Source organism: Kogia breviceps, chromosome 14, assembly GCF_026419965.1.
Source record: "Kogia breviceps isolate mKogBre1 chromosome 14, mKogBre1 haplotype 1, whole genome shotgun sequence".
Classification (NCBI taxonomy): domain Eukaryota; kingdom Metazoa; phylum Chordata; class Mammalia; order Artiodactyla; family Physeteridae; genus Kogia; species Kogia breviceps.
In genome coordinates, this window is record NC_081323.1 from 25,514,970 (window position 1) to 25,532,291 (window position 17,322).

General features: G+C 47.9%; 1 protein-coding gene across 5 annotated transcripts; it reads right to left on the reverse strand.

Moving 5' to 3' along the window:
* Positions 1-513: 513 nt before the first annotated feature.
* On the reverse strand, positions 514-17,106 carry JPT2 (Jupiter microtubule associated homolog 2). 5 transcript variants are annotated; one of them, XM_059037404.2, is made up of 5 exons: positions 16,984-17,106; positions 11,868-12,007; positions 7,178-7,320; positions 4,051-4,096; positions 514-3,166 (listed from the first exon to the last, which is right to left on the reverse strand). In XM_059037404.2, the coding sequence occupies exons 1-5, from the start codon at positions 17,025-17,027 to the stop codon at positions 2,985-2,987; spliced, it is 555 nt and encodes a 184-aa protein (XP_058893387.1). In that variant the 5' UTR covers positions 17,028-17,106; the 3' UTR covers positions 514-2,984. The 5 variants fall into 5 exon arrangements, with proteins under 5 accessions (XP_058893387.1, XP_058893386.1, XP_066867913.1 ...); XM_059037403.2 differs by having other exon boundaries at positions 11,868-12,093; positions 16,984-17,100; XM_067011812.1 differs by having other exon boundaries at positions 16,925-17,077.
* Between the last annotated feature and the right edge of the window lie 216 nt (positions 17,107-17,322).

Below are 17,322 nucleotides of genomic sequence, written 5' to 3' on the forward strand. Positions count from 1 at the left end.
AAGAATTATTACCTTCAATTTACGGAAACTAAAAGAACGCTGCCACATTCCTGTCCATTCTATTCAAAGCCAAGTCTTTGGTTTTCAAATGAAAAAACCTTAAATCCATAAACTTTGAGAGGATTAATTCTGGCATCTTCTGGTTTAAAAAAAAAAAAGGCAAACCCCTTCAACCAATGAAAAGCTGTAAGGGGGGCTTCCCTGGTGGTGCAGTGGTTGAGAGTCCACCTGCCGATGCAGAGAACGCGGGTTCGTGCCCCGGTCTGGGAAGATCCCACGTGCCGCGGAGCGGCTGGGCCCGTGAGCCATGGCCGCTGAGCCTGCGCAACGAGAAAGGCCACAACAGTGAGAGAGGCCCATGCAAAAAAAAAAAAAAAAAAAAAAAAAATCTGTAAGGGAAGGAGCAGAGTTCAGGCACTCTGGAGAATGGATGTGGAGGAAACACGTGAACATGTCCACCCGCCCACCCACACGCACACACACGGTGCACACAACCAATAGGCAAAGACTGAGTACGTGACTGCTAAGTTTAATTCAACGGCTACACCCACTCCTGCCTTGAAAAATAACAGAATGCTCCTCTCAAAGTTACATAGAGATGTGAGCACAGGTTTGTTGTTTTTGATACAGCTTCACAAAAAGTTGGCACCAAATACATAAAGTTTTAAGGCTTAATAAAAATACAGATGAGTAATTTCTCAATGCAGCTTGGAGGTTGAGAAAAGGATGCTAAGAGTTAATGAAGCTTCCAAATACAGGCAGTTCCCAATGTACAGAGCATTTTCCAAATGCTAATGGCCTCCCCCATCAGGTTCAAAGGAGCAAAAACTTTTCTGCTGCTCCTCCCAGTGACCAGACTGCCCAGGGCTCTCTAAACCCATGCCCACGGCCCCCAGGAGGGAAAGGAAGAGGGAAGATGGGAAGAAAAGTAAGGTGATGTGGTCACTGCTGCCCAGAGGCTCTGCTCTGGTTGTTTTCCTCCTCCCCCCAGGCCTCTAACCCCAGCTCTGCTCCGGAAGTCCCTGCCAGGGGACAGATCTAGAAAGCTCTTCCCCTCATGTAACTGACAGTGAGACTGAAGCCCCAAGCCCCGAGGGCCAGCAGCACGTCAGGGTCTTCTTGGCAATCCAATTTGGAATTCACAAATCATTTTCTTGTATATTAAAAAAAAGTTATAAATAGCAGTTCATTTCTACCTTTGGAACATCTTATTGTAAGTTAAACAAGTTAGTGTGTTTGAGCTTAAAAGCTAACCACCATTTATGACATTTTTTAATGTGAAAAAAATGAATTCCAGACAACTTTCATATAAATGACCATCTGAAGGATGGAGGAGATAGGAAGCACTTGATAGAGTCACATGGAATCAGTGTTTCTCGGCTCCAAAGTCAGCAGGGGGACAGAAAAGCAAAGTGTCTTTGCTTGGCAAAGCACCGTGTGAACCCCCCCAGCGCCGGTGGAGGATGTGGAGCTTGGCAGGGAGCTCCTGCAGGCACTTGAGCGTCCAGGTCACTGGGAGTGTGACTACATTTTAATGATGAAGACATTTTTAGCACCTGCATTAGCTTTGTAGGCACTTGGACCAGTAGCTCCAACCCAAACTGTTGGTCCCACGAGACTGCAGTACAGGAACCAACACCGTAGCCCTTTAGAGGCTCAATGGGAGAAACTTTCACCTGACAGATTACAGCAGCACGATTCTTGCCAGCCCATTATCTTTGCTGGCAAATATCATGGAATGGGCCAGTTGAGACTTTACTGCCAAACTATTTAATCTCTTGGCCTAAGGTCTCTAAGACTCGTCTGGAAACTGTGAATATGATCCAGAGGTTCTGCAAAGCTTTATAAAGGGCGGCCTAAGAACACTTTCCTTCCTCTTTGGTGCACCTGTGCAAGACTTTTTTTTCTAGAAAGGTGTCAGAAACAGACCAGAGTAAACAGCTACTGATGTAAAGCAGGTACTTGAGAACGGGTCTTGAGCTATTATGACAGAATCCAAACCTAAGAACCCAAGGTTCTCAAGCATCTCTTCTTCCCACTGTCAGCAGGAATATAAAGGAAGACACATGAAGGAGTTAAACAATCCCATTACCTGGATATATCTGGGTAGTTTTAAAGTCCTATAAAAGTTAGTGGCCTTGTAGATAGGAAGTGTTGCTGGTGAAGGGAACTGTCCATATCATTAGTGAGGAGCAAAGGCCTAGACTTAAGGCTGATGAGGAAAAAAGGAACAATTCACAAGCAAAACTGCCTGTAAAGAGCCCAAAACCAGGCTCTCGTGGACGAAAGGGAGAGATTTCTATGTAAGATCTGGCCAAGGACTAAGAGGGCAGAAGCGGGGCACCTTGGGAGATCAGGGTACAAAATCTTTCCATAAAGCATAAGACTGAGAAAAACATTTTGGTTTTTTGTTGACAGCTGCTGAGGAAAAGCAATGAAGATGTTTCAAGAAAATCTGTGGAACTGAAGTGAAAAACACTGGGGACGAAGTCCCAGAAACAGAGACCGTGTCCATGAAGGGTAAACGGCATCAGGATCTGAGGGGTCTATCCAGATACCCACCCTCCCCACCCCGCTAGGGTTTCAGTGTGTCTTGCTCTTCTATCCCACAGTAACGGACACGTGGTTTTTGGATTTCTCTCAAAGGCTTTAAACTCTGCTGCTGCATTAGTGACTCCTAGATACCCAATTAGCCAACACACCAAGGACGTGAAGACCCCACGCCTCAGGCACACCTGCCTGGTACTACCTCCCTGCCCACCCACCAGAGAGCTCCTCTCACACCAGGGATCACATTTCCTCCCTTGGTTTCCGGGAGGCGAGGTCTCCGGCTTCTTGTGATGGCAGTGAAGCTGGAGCAGCAGCTTCAGGTGTCCACCCAACAGACCCTCTTCCCCACCCCGCTCCTTCAGCCTAAAGAAACTATAATTTTGAAATCCTATCTCTCGAGTTTCTTGTCTGGCTATGGGGGACGCAGCAGCGTCTTAGTAGAAGGAGATGCTGGACTTGCCTCCAGGCGGGTTCAGGACTTTGTTGTGGGAGCGAGGCCTCGGGCCCAGCCTGGGTTCATGGCTGTCAACGGTGGGCGCAGGCTCCTGGGCGCGGGCTGCTTCTCTTGGGCCACCTGGCTCACCCGGCTCTTGTCTGGGGGAGGCGCTGGCTGTGGCTGCGGGACAAAGTCAGCACAGCGTCCTGTTAGAGGCTGCCTGCCACCCAACGGGCAAGGGCACGCCATCCGGGGAAATGCGAAAGAAGCAGAGCAGGTTCTGCCTGCCCCAGGGCTGGGCTGAAGCCGCGCTGGTACTGAAACACGCTTGGAGAAATCCTTGAGGGATCATCTCCACACTGCTTGCTGGACTCCACTCCCCTCCATCCCACCTCAAGTATGAAAAGGAAACGTCCTCAAAGTGAGCTCGTCTTAAGTGGGGAGCCCAGCAAGGCAAGGCAAGGTTACTCTGGACTTTCTGAATGAACGAATTCCCATCTCTTCCTAATCGACAAGGGGAAATGGTGACCCGAAGGCAGAAATCAGTGCCTGCAGTCAGCTCAGAGGACCATGGGGGACTGACTGGGCCTGACACCCAGCCCCACAAGTGGGGCAGCTCACTGCGGAGCAACCCATCAGGGGGGAGCCCCACCCCCACCACAGCCCTGCACTGCTCCTCCTCACTGCCCCATGTCTTCCTCCCCTACCCTCCTTCACGCCCTTTCCTGCCAGGTCTGCAAACGCTGCCCTTGGTCACAAGTTCATTGAAGGCTTTGGACCCTTGCCCTTCACTACATGAGATGAGCTTCTAGAAGAGGATGCCTTGGCCTTAGGCCCAGGCTGACCAGCACTGACAGGAGATGCAGAAAAGCCAGCAGGAACACTGTCACCAGAAGTAACTGGGCCCATTTCCCCTGCCTCCTTCCAACACAAAACCCTCCAGCAATCACCACAACTCTGCTGTCTTCATCAGCAGGCTGCGGGGGCACAGGGTTTTCCCTCTCCACCCACCAGTAGCCTCTGCAAAGCGTGAGCCCCGGGGAAGGGACAGAAAACAAGCTCACCTCTAAGGTCCAGTGTGTCCTCTCCCTCACACAGGAACACGTGGTCCTGTAACGAGGCAAACCCAGGTTAATCCGCCACTCGGACACCTCCTACCTCGTGCAGGCAGACGACGGGAAAGGCGTGGATGACCTGGGTCTATTTTTACCTTTAAAAAGTTTTTATTTGGACAATTTTAACCATAAACAAAGCAAAGAGCTCCGTGAGTCCCCAGGTAACCTGCTCTACAGCAAGTGACATCAGCTTGCTCGCCTCTTCTGGTCTCAGCCACACATGCCTCCCAACTTCCAGCCCTCCACCCCTTCGTGGGATTATTTGAAAGCAAATCCCATATTTCATTTATCCATAAATATTTCAAGATGTGGCTCTTTAAAATGTCCTAAAAATCTCTCTTGCAACTGCAAAAATTAATGACTCCTTAAATGTCTAACATGTAGTCAAGTTTAAACTCAGCACATGTTCTCACAGCCAACCGTGTTGCACTGTGTGTCAGAACTTAATTCCTCTTTAGGACTGAATAACATAACATAACATCACATGTGTACAGCACAGCACATTCTGTTCACCCATTCATCTGCCGATGGACACTTGGGTTGTTTCCACTCTTTTGTTATTGTGAATAATGCTATTAACATTAAGTGTACAAGTGTCTGTTTGAGTTCTTGTTTGCACAATTGGGGGTATATATCTAAGAGCAAAACTGCTGGATCATATAATAAATTCTATGTTTAACTTCTTCAGAAACTGCCAAACTGTTTTCCACAGCGACTGCACCATTATACATTCCCAAGAGCAGTGTATGAGGGTTCCAATTTCTCCACACCCTCACCATTTATTTTCTGTTTTTTTTGATAATAGCCATCCTAGTGGGTGTTAAGTGGTATCCCATTGTGATTTTGATTTGCATTTCCCCACTAAGGTTCAGCATTTTTTCATATGCTGATTGACCATTTGTGTGTCTTCTTTGGAGAAATATCTATTCAAATGCTTTGCCCCCTTTCTTTCTGGTTCTGAAATTTTTATTACTATTTTTTTTGTGTGGTTCGTGGGCCTCTCACTGTTGTGGCCTCTCCCATTGTGGAGCACAGGCTCTGGATGCGCAGGCTCAGCGGCCATGGCTCAGGCGCCCAGTCGCTCCGCGGCATGTGGGATCTTCCCGGACCAGGGTCTGAACCTGTGTCCCCTGCATCGGCAGGCGGACTCTCAACCACTGCGCCACCAGGGAAGCCCTTGAAATTTTTATTTTTAAAAAATTTATTTTATTCAAGTATAGCTGATTTACAATGTTGTGTTAATTTCTGCTGTACAGCACAGCGATTCAGTTATACATATATATATACATTCTTTTTCATATTCTTTTCCATTATGGCTTATCACAGAATATTGAATATAGTTCCCTGTGCTATACAGCAGGAGGATCTTGTTTATCCATTTTATATGTAATAGTTTGCATCTGCTAACCCCAAACTCCCACGCTAACCCCAAACTCCCACGCCATCCCTCCCCCTTGCCTCTGCCCATTTTTGAATGTGGTTGTCTTTTTGTTGCTGAATTGTAAGGGTTCTTCACATATTCTAGCTAGATAGCAAACCTTTGTCAGATATGTGATATGCAAATACTTTCTCCCATTCTGTGCACTGTCTTTTCATTCTCTTGATAGTATATTTTGATGCACAAAATTTTTAATTTTAATGAAGTTCAACTTATTTATTTAAATTGTGTTGCCTGTTTTTGGTGTCACATTTAAGAAAACACTGCCAAATCCAAGAATAAGATCTGTCCCTATATTTTGAGTTCATTTTTGTACATGGTGTAAGGTAAGGGTCCACCTTCATTCTTATGTGCACATTCAATTTCCCGGCACAATTTGTTGGAGAGACTGCTCTTCCCTCACGAATGATCTTGGCACTCTTGTGGAAATACCAGTGAACCACAGATATGAGTTATTTCTCAGCTCTCAATTCTATTCCGTTGGTCTACATGCCAGCACCATGCTGTTTTGATTCGTATAGTTTTGTAGTAAGCTTTGAAATTGGGAAGTGTGATGCCCCAATTTTGTTCTTCATTTTCAAGATTGGCCATTCAGGGTCCCTTGAGATTCCATATGAATTTTAGGATAGGTCTTTCCATTTTTTCAAAAAACAAACAAACAAAACACCACAAACAAAAACAAACCAAAAAACCAAACCACACCACTATTGGAACTTTGATAGGGATTGCAATCCTCAGTCTTCTAAAAAATTACTAAGATCTCCCCCTATTGACTCCATGTAGTTTCCTATATCTTGTATTACTCTGACTAAATCCCTGTGGTGTTGATTAATATGAGGATTGGTCTGACTCAGGCTTGGTTGTTTTGATAAGAATTCAAAGATGGTCCATGATGAACTTCTATCACGAGGCCTATAATTTCTGGAGGTGTCGTTTTGTGATGTTAGCAGCCACTGATGATTACCACCCAGATCTACAATTTCATTACAAGTTTGCAAAATGGTGATATTTGAATTCTGTTATTCCTTCTTCATTTATGTGCTGGAATACTTTTATAAAAGGAAACTTTCCCTCAATAGCTGTCATCCTGAGGTATGGTTCGTGCAAGAAACACTGGCTAAGTGCTTGATTCTATCTGTCAGTAGTTTTCCAGATGGTCCTCTGACATTCTCCGAAGGTGACAAATTAGATTTTTAAAAATATTATCAGGAACCCATAAATTCTAAATATTTGGTGAATTTTAATCCGATGCAGTTACTGTACTTATTGATTGATGACCACTAAAAATAGTGGAATGTTTATGAGAGGTGAACTCCCCTGTTTTATGTTCAGTATTATAAATATCCTCAGCATCCATCTGTGATGTGCAGAGAAGGGCAGTGGCCTACCTGCAGTGGGCTGCCCCCACCACCAGCGACCCCCAAGGCTCGAGTCATCACGAGGCTGGAATACATTCCTCCAACGACTCAGGAGAGCTCTGAAACTTGGTGACTAATGACTGCAGCCAGGAAAAGCAATGTCACCCATCTTGTCTCTTCCTAATAACATGTCACACCTGCCTCAGAGCCTTTTTAAGAGTACCTGGCTCAAGTTTTGCTTTTCTTACTCTCATGTCTGCTATCTGTATGCAGTCCATACCTTGGGTTTGTTTGGGTGTGCCATGGGTGAAGTAGCAGCGACTGGGGAGCCAAAAATGTCACTGGTCTTCCCACCAGGGGGGTTCAGACGCTGTCGAGTCTGCACAGGCGTGGATTCATCAAATATACCACTTCCTTTGCCCCCTGCAGAAAAAAACAGGATGGTTAGCAACCCGGAACATCCACCCCACCCACCCTCCACAGTCATGATTTCAGAGACCTCCTCTCACCGCAGTGCCAGCCCTGAATTCAGGCCAACAAGGGTGGGGTGATCAGGTTGATGAGCATCCCTAAAGACCCACGTCAAACCCAGCCCCTTTCCCAGGGGCCAGCTGGGGCCATCCTCACGAGAACTGAGCTGTACCGGGCTTGCCGCTAGGAGCTAGACGGTAAGATGGCATAAAACAGCATTTTCCCCTCTAGAATTTCCTTAACCCTGAACTTTTCATGTTTTCCTGCTGAAGAATCTTCTATGTTAAAGCCATGAAAAGTTCTTTCATAGATTAAAAGCAAACATCTGCTAAATTTTGAGGCCAGAGAGACAGAACTGAATTAATAACATGCCCTATTCAAGGCAAACCTGTAATCTGGAAAACAACAGTTACTGAGAATGACTACTCTCCTCACCTCAATCTGTCTGGAACTTCCAGTGACAACTAGATATGTCACTAAATTACAGACATTTAACATCTTTGCTGCCAAGGAGGAATGATTTGATGAGCTACAATGCGCTAAGATTTATAATCTTACAGGAGAAAGAAGGTGCATCCACAAATGGCTATGAGACCAGACACAAGTTGCTCGGCCCCTCTGCACCCCACATTCCTCACCCTTCGAATGGTGGTGGTACAAGGCACTTCCTCACGGCGCTGTGAGGGGATTCAGTGACTCACTGTCACTTGTGTGTCAAATGCTTACGACAACACTGGGGACATAAATGCTCAGTGAACATTTGCTAAAGAAGCTTCCCTCGGACACTGTTCAGTGAAAAAGGTGCAAAACGATCTAGACAGCACACATCGTCTTACTGTAAAAGGAAGGGTATTCTTATCCACCTGTATGTGAATAAAGGGCATTGGTTACTTCACTTTACTCCCTGCAAAGTACTCCCCTCTGGGGGCCGTGTGTCTGCTCAGGAAATGGGGTGGCTGTGGTGCAGGGGCTTAGCACTGCTCAACACATTCATTTTTATAGTTGTGATCTTTGTTGACTGTCTCTAAGAAATTCAATTTTAAACAGTCACTTCTTGGCTGTAATAACCTATACTGTTAGAACAGGGGACAGTGCACCGTGAGAGGAGCACAGAGCTCCAAGGAGGAGCTCGCTCCATGGGGGGCTTGTCCCCTCGCAAGCCCTCAGACTCGACCAGCCTTCCGGGATGCCGGATGGTCATCTGGGGGACACAAAGCACAGTTCCACAAGGATGGGAACCTGGCCCTGGAAGCTTTTCTGGGCCAGGAGAAGCTTAGAGAATGGGTGGGACTGACCGCAGGAAGATGCACACATTCATGTTGTTTGAGGCCGATCACAAGCCTTCCAGCCCCAGCCACGGCCTCCTAGGGACCCGCAGCCCTAGGGCTGGGGCAGGCGGCACAGCATGGGGTCAGGGCCCAGTGCCAGGCAGGATCCTGCTCAGCTGCTGACCAACTGTGTGACAGCACCTGGCTGGGGTCATTGGTGAGATAAGTGAGTCGACACACGTGGAGTGGGCAGAGCAGAGCATGGAGAGGAAGCTCCCAGTCATGCTGCTGGGCTGCTGTTACGAACAGGGTGTCGTCAGCAGAAATGTCTGGACTACAAAGTGGAGAAAAGCTGCTGCCCGAGGTCACCCCTCGCTGCTTGTTACCACGCTGTTGCTGGTCATGCTTAAGTAAATTCTTTCTAAGATCGCATTCAGCTTATTTTAAAATGCAAGATAAAAATAGAAGTAACTCAATTTCAAGTTTTTGGCTAAAGGCAGTGCTCATTTAAAAACATTTTAAAAACTGTGAAACATGACACAGACAAGTACCTAAGATATAAATAAAGCAAACACCCAAGTAATGATCACAGATAATCATGCGTCTTACAGAATGCTATCAACTCCCAAAAACCTGTGTAGTTCTGTGTCCAAATTTTCTGGAAACTACAAACTTCTTCTAGTTTTACCATGTATATGTTCAACCCTAAACAACACAGTTCTGTTTTTGAATTTTATGAAAAGTAAAATAAAAGACACACTGCACGTCTATTATTCAACATTTTACCTGAAAGATGAATTCAGCTATGAAGGTGGAAAAGATGCTCAATTCACTCATAACTGAAGAAAAATAAATTCAAGATACATTTTTTAAAGAACCAAATCACAAGGCACAGCACCTTGCGTGGGGAGCAAGCGCTACAGACGTCCTGGAGCACACGTCTGAAGACTAGTGGAAGCACCAGCATTTTATTTATTTATTTTTATTATGATTTATAATTTGGCTGTGTTGGGTCTTCGTTGCTGCACGTGGGCTTTCGCTAGCTGTGGTGAGCGGGGGCTACTCCTAGTTGTGGTGTGCAGGCTTCTCATTGCGGTGGATTCTCTTGTTGTAGAGCACAGGCTCTAGGTGCACAGGCTTTAGTTGTTGTGGCACGAGGGCTCAGTAGTTGTGGCTCTTGGGCTCTAGAGCACAGGCTCAGTAGTTGTGGCACATGGGCTTAGTTGCTCTGCAGCATGTGGGATCTTCCAGGGCCAGGTATCAAATCTGTGTCCCCTGCATTGGCAGGCAGATTCTTAACCACTGTGCCACCAGGGAAGCCCTAGAACCATCATTTTAAACTGACCCAGCAATTCCATCTCAGGAAATTTACCGCAATTGGTACATTCAGGAGGTAAGTTGGGAGCACGGGCTTCAGAGTCAGGAAAACATGCATCCAAAGGCTAGTTCTGCCACCAGCGAGCTGTGGACTCAGGCAGGCCAGTGAACCCCGAGCCTCAGCTTCCTCCTCTGTAAAGGGGGTAACACCACCTATCCCCCAAGCTGTGGGGACGACCGGCACCCAGCACAGGCCCTGACAAACACCAAATGACCCACCCGTATCAATCACCACTGTCAGGAGGAGGTCTAAACCAGAAGAGTAGATGAAACACGGAACCCAACCAGCCTCGGGTAACTTCTAGTGATGGCCAATGGCAAGTCCCTTGCTCAGAACGTGCTCCATTAGGCCCTCCCCGGAGTCTGCAGGGCTGGACACACCAGCAGGTTCCCTTCTGGGCTGCCCTTGAAATTCATCACAGATGATTTTCTTCCTTCTTTCCTTTCTTCCCTCCTTCCTCTTTTTTTTAAAAAATGTAATTCATTCATCAGTTAGAAAGAGCTCTTAGGTAACAGGAGGAGGCAGAGGGGGGACTCCAGCGTTTGTTAAATGCTCAACTATCATCACAGAGCACTTAGCAGGACAGAAAACAAACCCCAAACAACAGGACCGTAAGAAGCAGACATTTTGGCACAGGGCGTCCCGCTGCTATCACGACACCTTGTGACTGTGCACAACGTAGGGGTTTTCTAACTCTCCCGTCAGGAGGGGCCCAGGCTGCCCAAAGGGCATGAGATGGGTGGGGGAGCATGAGATTCTGAGGGCCTGGCAAAGCAGCACCGCCCCACTGTCTAGAGAACCTGAAGCCCCAGAGATAGCTGCAGCCGTGCATGGTGCCAAGCCAGAGCCATGGCTGCTGGCGCGCCCACCTCCAGTGCCTCCAGTCTGAGTCTATCTGCCGCATCACATCGTTGGTATAAAGGATGAGCAGGGCTGAGCACTCTTGGCCCTGCACCACCACAAATTGGGTAGGGGAGAATGTAACTCAGCAAGAACCACCTGCTTCTCTGCTGTAACTAAATCCAAAGATACCACTAACCTCCACCCCTCCTTACCCCCGACCCCAAACCACTGAAAACAACCAAACAACCAAAAAACTAGCTTTTGAATCTATTGCTTTTGTTCCTCTACATCTGTCAAGCAATATTTGTACCCAGAATTGGGGTGGGGTAGGGAGCAGTTCCAGCTCTGGTTCTGCTTGATTTCATTATTTGTCTGAAATTCTGACTCCTGTGTTGGGTCTCTCAGATCTTTAAGTATGGAACAAACCTTGTCTTCCCCTCGTAGATACAGACAGGGGAAAGTTCCTCAGGTAACTATCACTGTGCAGTCGCTCAGCTGGACCATCTATCAGCCAACAGAAACACTCTTCTGAGATTCCATCCCACTGGAGCCACTAGAAGGTGGGTAAGTAGTGAGGAGCCACACAGATGTGTGCCAGGCTGAGCCACCCTTTTTAGTTTCAATCCCACTAACAATCTGATTAAAACTAATCTAAATGCACAATTTGCACGCAATTTCAAGAATCTCAAGGAGTCCACAGGACAATTTGGAGAGCCTCCGTGGTGGGAACCAGAACCCCACCATCTGCCTTTGTACCCTCAGTGCCTGTACACAGCCAGTATCTGCTGACAGATGAGGGGGAGTTCCAGAATGACCGCTTTGTGTTTCAGGACACAAAGCAGAAGTCAAGATAAAACCTTCCTTCCACTCTAGGACTCTGATGGCAGGGGATAACCTGCACCAGAAAATATTTGAAAGGATCAATATAAAGAAAGGGAAAATTTTATCAAAAGAGCAGCACAAAAGAGAACAGGTAGAGGCCAAAGGATTAAGGAGTCAAAAGCCCATACCAGGGGGATTGGTCCTTTTGGGTATGTTCTGAGGTTCTTCAGTTGATCCAAAAATATTAGATGCCATCCTGTCTGGCCTGCGTGGAGGTGCAGCTTCTTCTGGATGATCACTTGGCTCTCCTCCCGGGGGCTTCATGGCCCTGCAAGCAGACAGGGTGTGAGGGACCGACAGATGGCCCGGGCGCCACCATCCAGGGGCTGTGGTACAGCCAGACGGAGCAGACATCTGTGGGAAAACCACACACCGTGGCACAACAAGCTCACGGCCGCTGGCCAGCCAGCAAACCTCCCTCCCTGCCCTTGAGTTCCCTTCAAGGTCTTCTCTGCACATCTTGATTATGCCAAGACCTCCAGAGATGTGCATACTCTGAAGTTACTCTTGTGACCTCTCATTAGTAAAATTAAAGTTTCCATAAAACAGGCATACTGAGCCAGTTCAGTAGAATTTAATAGTCACTTTAATTAGCAGACAATGGTGCTGGGTGTTGTAGCTCACACTCGCTCAGCGTTTATACACGCTAGTCCTGTTCCAAGGACCTGACACGGCCACCCTCTAAGGCAGGCATGATTTTCACAGAGGATGAGTCTGAGCTAGAGAGGGCCACACAGGAAGTAGCAGAGCCAGGACTCAGACCCAGGCAGTCTGGCTGCAGAGCTCAGGCTATACCCTAATAATCCTCAACATCCTCTAGAAAAGAACGATGGGGCAGTGTACCACTTACCCACAGAGTAAGCTTGACCCAGAGAGCTGGGTCCTCAAAAGGGCAGCCACTGGCCACTGTGGCCAGTGGGCACTTGGACATGGGGGTCTGGGCTCTCATGTGCTGTAGGTATAGACTACACACCAGACTTTGAAGACTCAGCACAAAGAAGAAAAGGCAAAATATCTCTTTAATTGTATCTTTTACATTGATCACATGTTGGTATAATGTTTTGCACATATTAAGTTGAATAATATCTATTAAATTTAATTTTTCCTGACTCTTTTTACTTTTTAAAATGTGGCTACTAGAAAATTTAAAACTCCTTATGTGGCTCACATTTCTAATGGAAAGTGTCAGCTCAGAGGGGAGCACCACCCCCACTAATCCACATGAGTCCTGGGAATCTACACCAGGCTGATGGTTTCCAGTCCCAAGGTCTGGTACCACCAACGACAAGTTAAACATCAGACAGGTCAGAACACACCAGCTGGACCACTGTTCACTTTAGATCGATGCATGTGCAGAGTGTCACCCCAGCACACACTGGCATCCTTCAAGTGTGGATTTTCATTCAACACCCACAGAGAGCAGTGCTATTCCCACACTCAGTCACCACCAGCTTAATCTACTGTCGTCTCGATCTTTGGGAATCTGCCATGCACGTGGAGGCTGGATATTTCAGAAGTGGATGAGCAGGACCTTGAGTCACTTTTTATTGCAATAACTGAAGAATTAAGAAAATTCCATAAAGCTCTTCCCTGACACCCCAAGAGCATCAGTCTCCTTCAGCAGGGCAACAAAACACTGAATTCATATGCATCTTTACAGGAAACCTATGGCTGCACTGCAGGATCTTAGCTCTCCCACCAGGGATGGAACCTGTGCCACCTGCAGTGAAAGCGTGGAGCCCTAACCACTGGACTGCCAGGGAAGTCCCAGGACACCTAGATTTTCAAATGTATTTTAAAGCAGAGTTTTAAACTGCTGAGTGGCCCCTGCTCTTTCACCAGTCCTAAGCAAGAGGACCGCCTGTGACCCCAGACATTTAAAAAGAAGTGAAACTGCAGAGCTCGCCACACAAAAGTGATGCAGACACTAGAAGAATAGGATGTTTAACATGCTGTTTCCTCAACAGAGCTAGAAAGGGAGCTGATCATTCATTGTAATTTAAAGGGAACAGAGTTCTCTGCTCTCTGGCTGTAAAGCAGGACAGCAGAAAGCGCTCAACTGCTCCAAGGGCCGCCAGCGTGCCTGCTCACTGGGACGGAGACCGCAGGCAGGCCACTCGCCACCACCCAAGACGCCACCCAAGCCGAGTGTGCAGTGGGCCAGCCTTCCACATGGGTTCAGTCACATCAGCTTGAAGGAAGGAGATGGGGATGCCTGTCCAGCAGTTAGCATTTCCTTAAGGATTTGATAAAGAAAAAAATTACTCAGTTTAAGAGAAAAAACCTTTTTTTAAAAAACGACCAGGGAAGAGATATGGGAACATATGTATATGTATAACTGATTCACTTTGTTGTAAAGCAGAAACTAACACACCATTGTAAAGCAATTATACTCCAATAAAGATGTTAAAAAAATAAAAAATTAAAATGACCAATAACCAGACTCAAATTAGAAAGGCATTAGTAAGACCTCACGTCAGGCCCTCTGGTGGGGGACACCCGAGGCCATCTGACTCCCACACCCATTATAAATCTCACAGCCCCGACACAATGACATTCCTGATTTTTCTTGGCATCTTTTCAAGCAGGTCCAACAGGCTTGGGTCTCTGAGATCTGCCATCCTCAGAACTGAACTGAACTGAACATCAAGTCTCATACTGGCATGAGTTAAAATTCCTATTTTACTGACTTATTTGCAACACAGCTTTTCTTTCAAACCCTCAAACTGTCAGACCAGACGTGGGGTAGGCTCCCCAGCACTCTCTCCTCTCACATTCCACATCCCTGGATACACGCCTCTCCCTGGCCTCCCCCGCTTGCTTCACTCTAACTCGCATGTTCCCTGAGCACCTACCACGGGTGGGCCTGCACCAGACCCTGTGGATGGAAAGACGAGCAAGAGCAAGTCCTGGGCCTGGAGAAGCTCCCAGCTTTCTGGGAAGGCTAGAGCTGTGCAAAGGCAGTTTCCGTGTTCTGCATGAGTGATGCCACAGAGGCAGTGAGTGTCACTGGAACTCCAAAGATACCTTTGGAGTAGGTAAGGCTCAAATTGTGTCTGTGGTCTCCATGAGGAAAGAGAACCACTGCAGCACAGGAGGTAAGCAATATTTATTTGAAACTGTCAAATGTTAATTTGGGGTGGTGGAAATATGTTATTATATTACTTTGTGTACTTTTCTGAATTTTATTTTACTTTACTTTGAAAAGAAGGGAAGGAAAGTGGTGCCCAAGAATGCTGTAGCACAGAGATTACTGCACACAATGGCCAAGGGAAGAAGTGGCGAGCGTCTCCACCACAAAGGCTATGGGGTGGCACTAGGGTCGCACAGCCTTGCAGCAGTCAAGTAAATCACACGGGCTGCTCAACAGGGTCTCGAATAAACCAGACTGAGAGTTAAATAGACATTTCCATAAAAACAGAAGCTGCAACAATGGCTCAGGGAGGCCCTCATAGGTTCACTATCAAGTGCAGGTATCACTTCGACCCTAATTACAGGAGGGGGATGGGAATACCAGTAGCTCAGACGTCTTGGGGATGACCTCACTACATGGGGATGCTTCCCAGTTATGGCTTCCTTTTTTAGTACCCCTTGGATACATTTCAATGAAGACATTCCAAGTACACAACAGAAACTAAGGGGCACGTGACAAGAAAATACACACAGCTCAAGTGGACCACAGAACCAGCAGAGGCCACACCGACGCTCACCTGGAGGGACCCATGCTCGTGACCCCCCTCCAACAGCTTATTCCTGTATCCCAGAAAAGCTATGGGGGACCTGTCAGGCTTGGAGTGAAGCTGCAAAATAGACATAGATTAAATTCTTTACAAATATACATCCTACAGCTTAAAAGACCTCAGATTAATGATGGCTAAAGCGTAATGCTTTTATAGTTCAAAATCCCTTTAACACCAGATAATCCTTCAGCAAGAAAACAAAAGTAGGGTTTTAAGAGAGAAAACCTGGCCCAGTAATCTTACAGCCACCACTTGATTCCCTCCACAGCTAAGTAAAAGGCCTGTCAAGCTAGTCAATTCCTTTAAGACAAAGCTGCTAACTGATCCCAAGCAGAAGCTTCCAATCGATCATCCAATTAAGATGGGTTTTCCTTCTCCAATATCCTAAAAGAAAGACTTTTCTCCTTATCCTCTCCAAAAACGAATGCCCCAAAGAAATGTGGGTATCAGTTTAGAGAACCAGTGTCTCCTAAAGCTTGGAAGTCAGCCTCACATCAGAGTTCCTCAGGGTGCTTATTCGCTAACTGGACCAATGTTTGTTAGGCATCCAGTGCCAGGCTGTGTAAACAAAGAAAGAGTGTACTTAGTGGACACAACGGAGAAAGTGCTGGGAAGCATCCCTTGCCCAGCTGGTGTGGGTGGTGCAGAACAGCAGCTTTCAGGCACCAGAAACCTGACTCATTCTGAGAACTCCAGGATATACTTCTGGCCCCATATCAGCACAGATCTAGACGGGAGTGATTAATAGTCACTGTTACGTGGGATAATGACTCATTATTTGGGTAGTATTACTGAATACTGACCTAACTCCCTCAAATTTACAGGGATTTTATCACTCGAAACAATTCTTTTATTTTATGTACTGTTTACCTCAACAGACGTCACATTCTTCTGCTTTTATTGTGGGGCTAGGTCACAGAAAAGGCTCACAATAAAGAAAACTCTTAAGCAGCTGAAGAACCAGCTGGACAACGCAAGCTGGCTCCTCCAGCAGCAGGACACCGCCAGCTCTGGCGACTCTATGTGACTCCCAATACCCATTGCTCTACAAGCTAAAAAGAAAGCAAGCGCGCTATGTGTTCCTGAGTGTTTAAACCCAGTCGAAACTCTCCTATCGCTTGCTGTCCCGCCTGTTTCCTTGTCAGTAAAGCGGGGGAGGGCGCCGCCTGGCTCCCGGGCTGCGGCAGTGCTGAGGGCTCCCCGGACAGGACTTTGCCCCGAGGCCCATTCACTCGCGCACACGCCGCAGGGCCCCAGAATCCCGGCAGCGCCGCCACGCCCGCCCCCCCGCAGCAGACTGCTCGGCCAGCATCTCCGGCGCGCTCGCCAATGAAGGGGCACGTGCTGGGACCGGATGCGCAGGGAGGCGCACTCAGGCCTCCGGCTCCCGCGGGCGCGCCCACCTCCCCGACCCGGCCGCGGAAGCCCCGGCTCTGTGAGCTCACCGCGACCGCCCCTCCGCGCCCGCGCACCCCACGTGACCGTAGCTGCGTCCGCGCCGCACCTGGAGCCGGCCCGGCCTCCCTTGCTCTCCGGCGCCCGAAACATGTCGACCGCCACTCGGAGCCTCCCGGCCGCCTCGCCGTCCTTCCCGCCCGGCCCCGCGCGACCCGAGGCCCACCTTCTCGCTCTTACTGGGCGCCGCCGACACCAGTCAAGCTGCATCCGCCTATCGTGGTGTCGAACTCCGCCCCACGAGACGGAAGCTTGGGGAGGCATGAGCCGCGCTCGCAGCCGATTGGTGAGAGCAGGTACCGCTCACGGCGCCGGGCGCCGCCATTGGGCAGCAAGCCGGCGAGGGAATGGCCCTCCCCCCCTCCCCCAAGGTGGGCGGGGTCGGGCA

Coding starts and splice junctions, on each gene's coding strand:
- JPT2 (XM_059037403.2), bottom strand. CDS start 12,093: ATGTCTGCTCCGTCTGGCTGTACCACAGCCCCTGGATGGTGGCGCCCG. Junction 7,321..11,867: donor CAAAAGGACCAATCCCCCTG/GTATGGGCTTTT, acceptor TTTTTTCTGCAG/GGGGCAAAGGAAGTGGTATA. Junction 4,097..7,177: donor CACACCCAAACAAACCCAAG/GTATGGACTGCA, acceptor GCCTCGTTACAG/GACCACGTGTTCCTGTGTGA.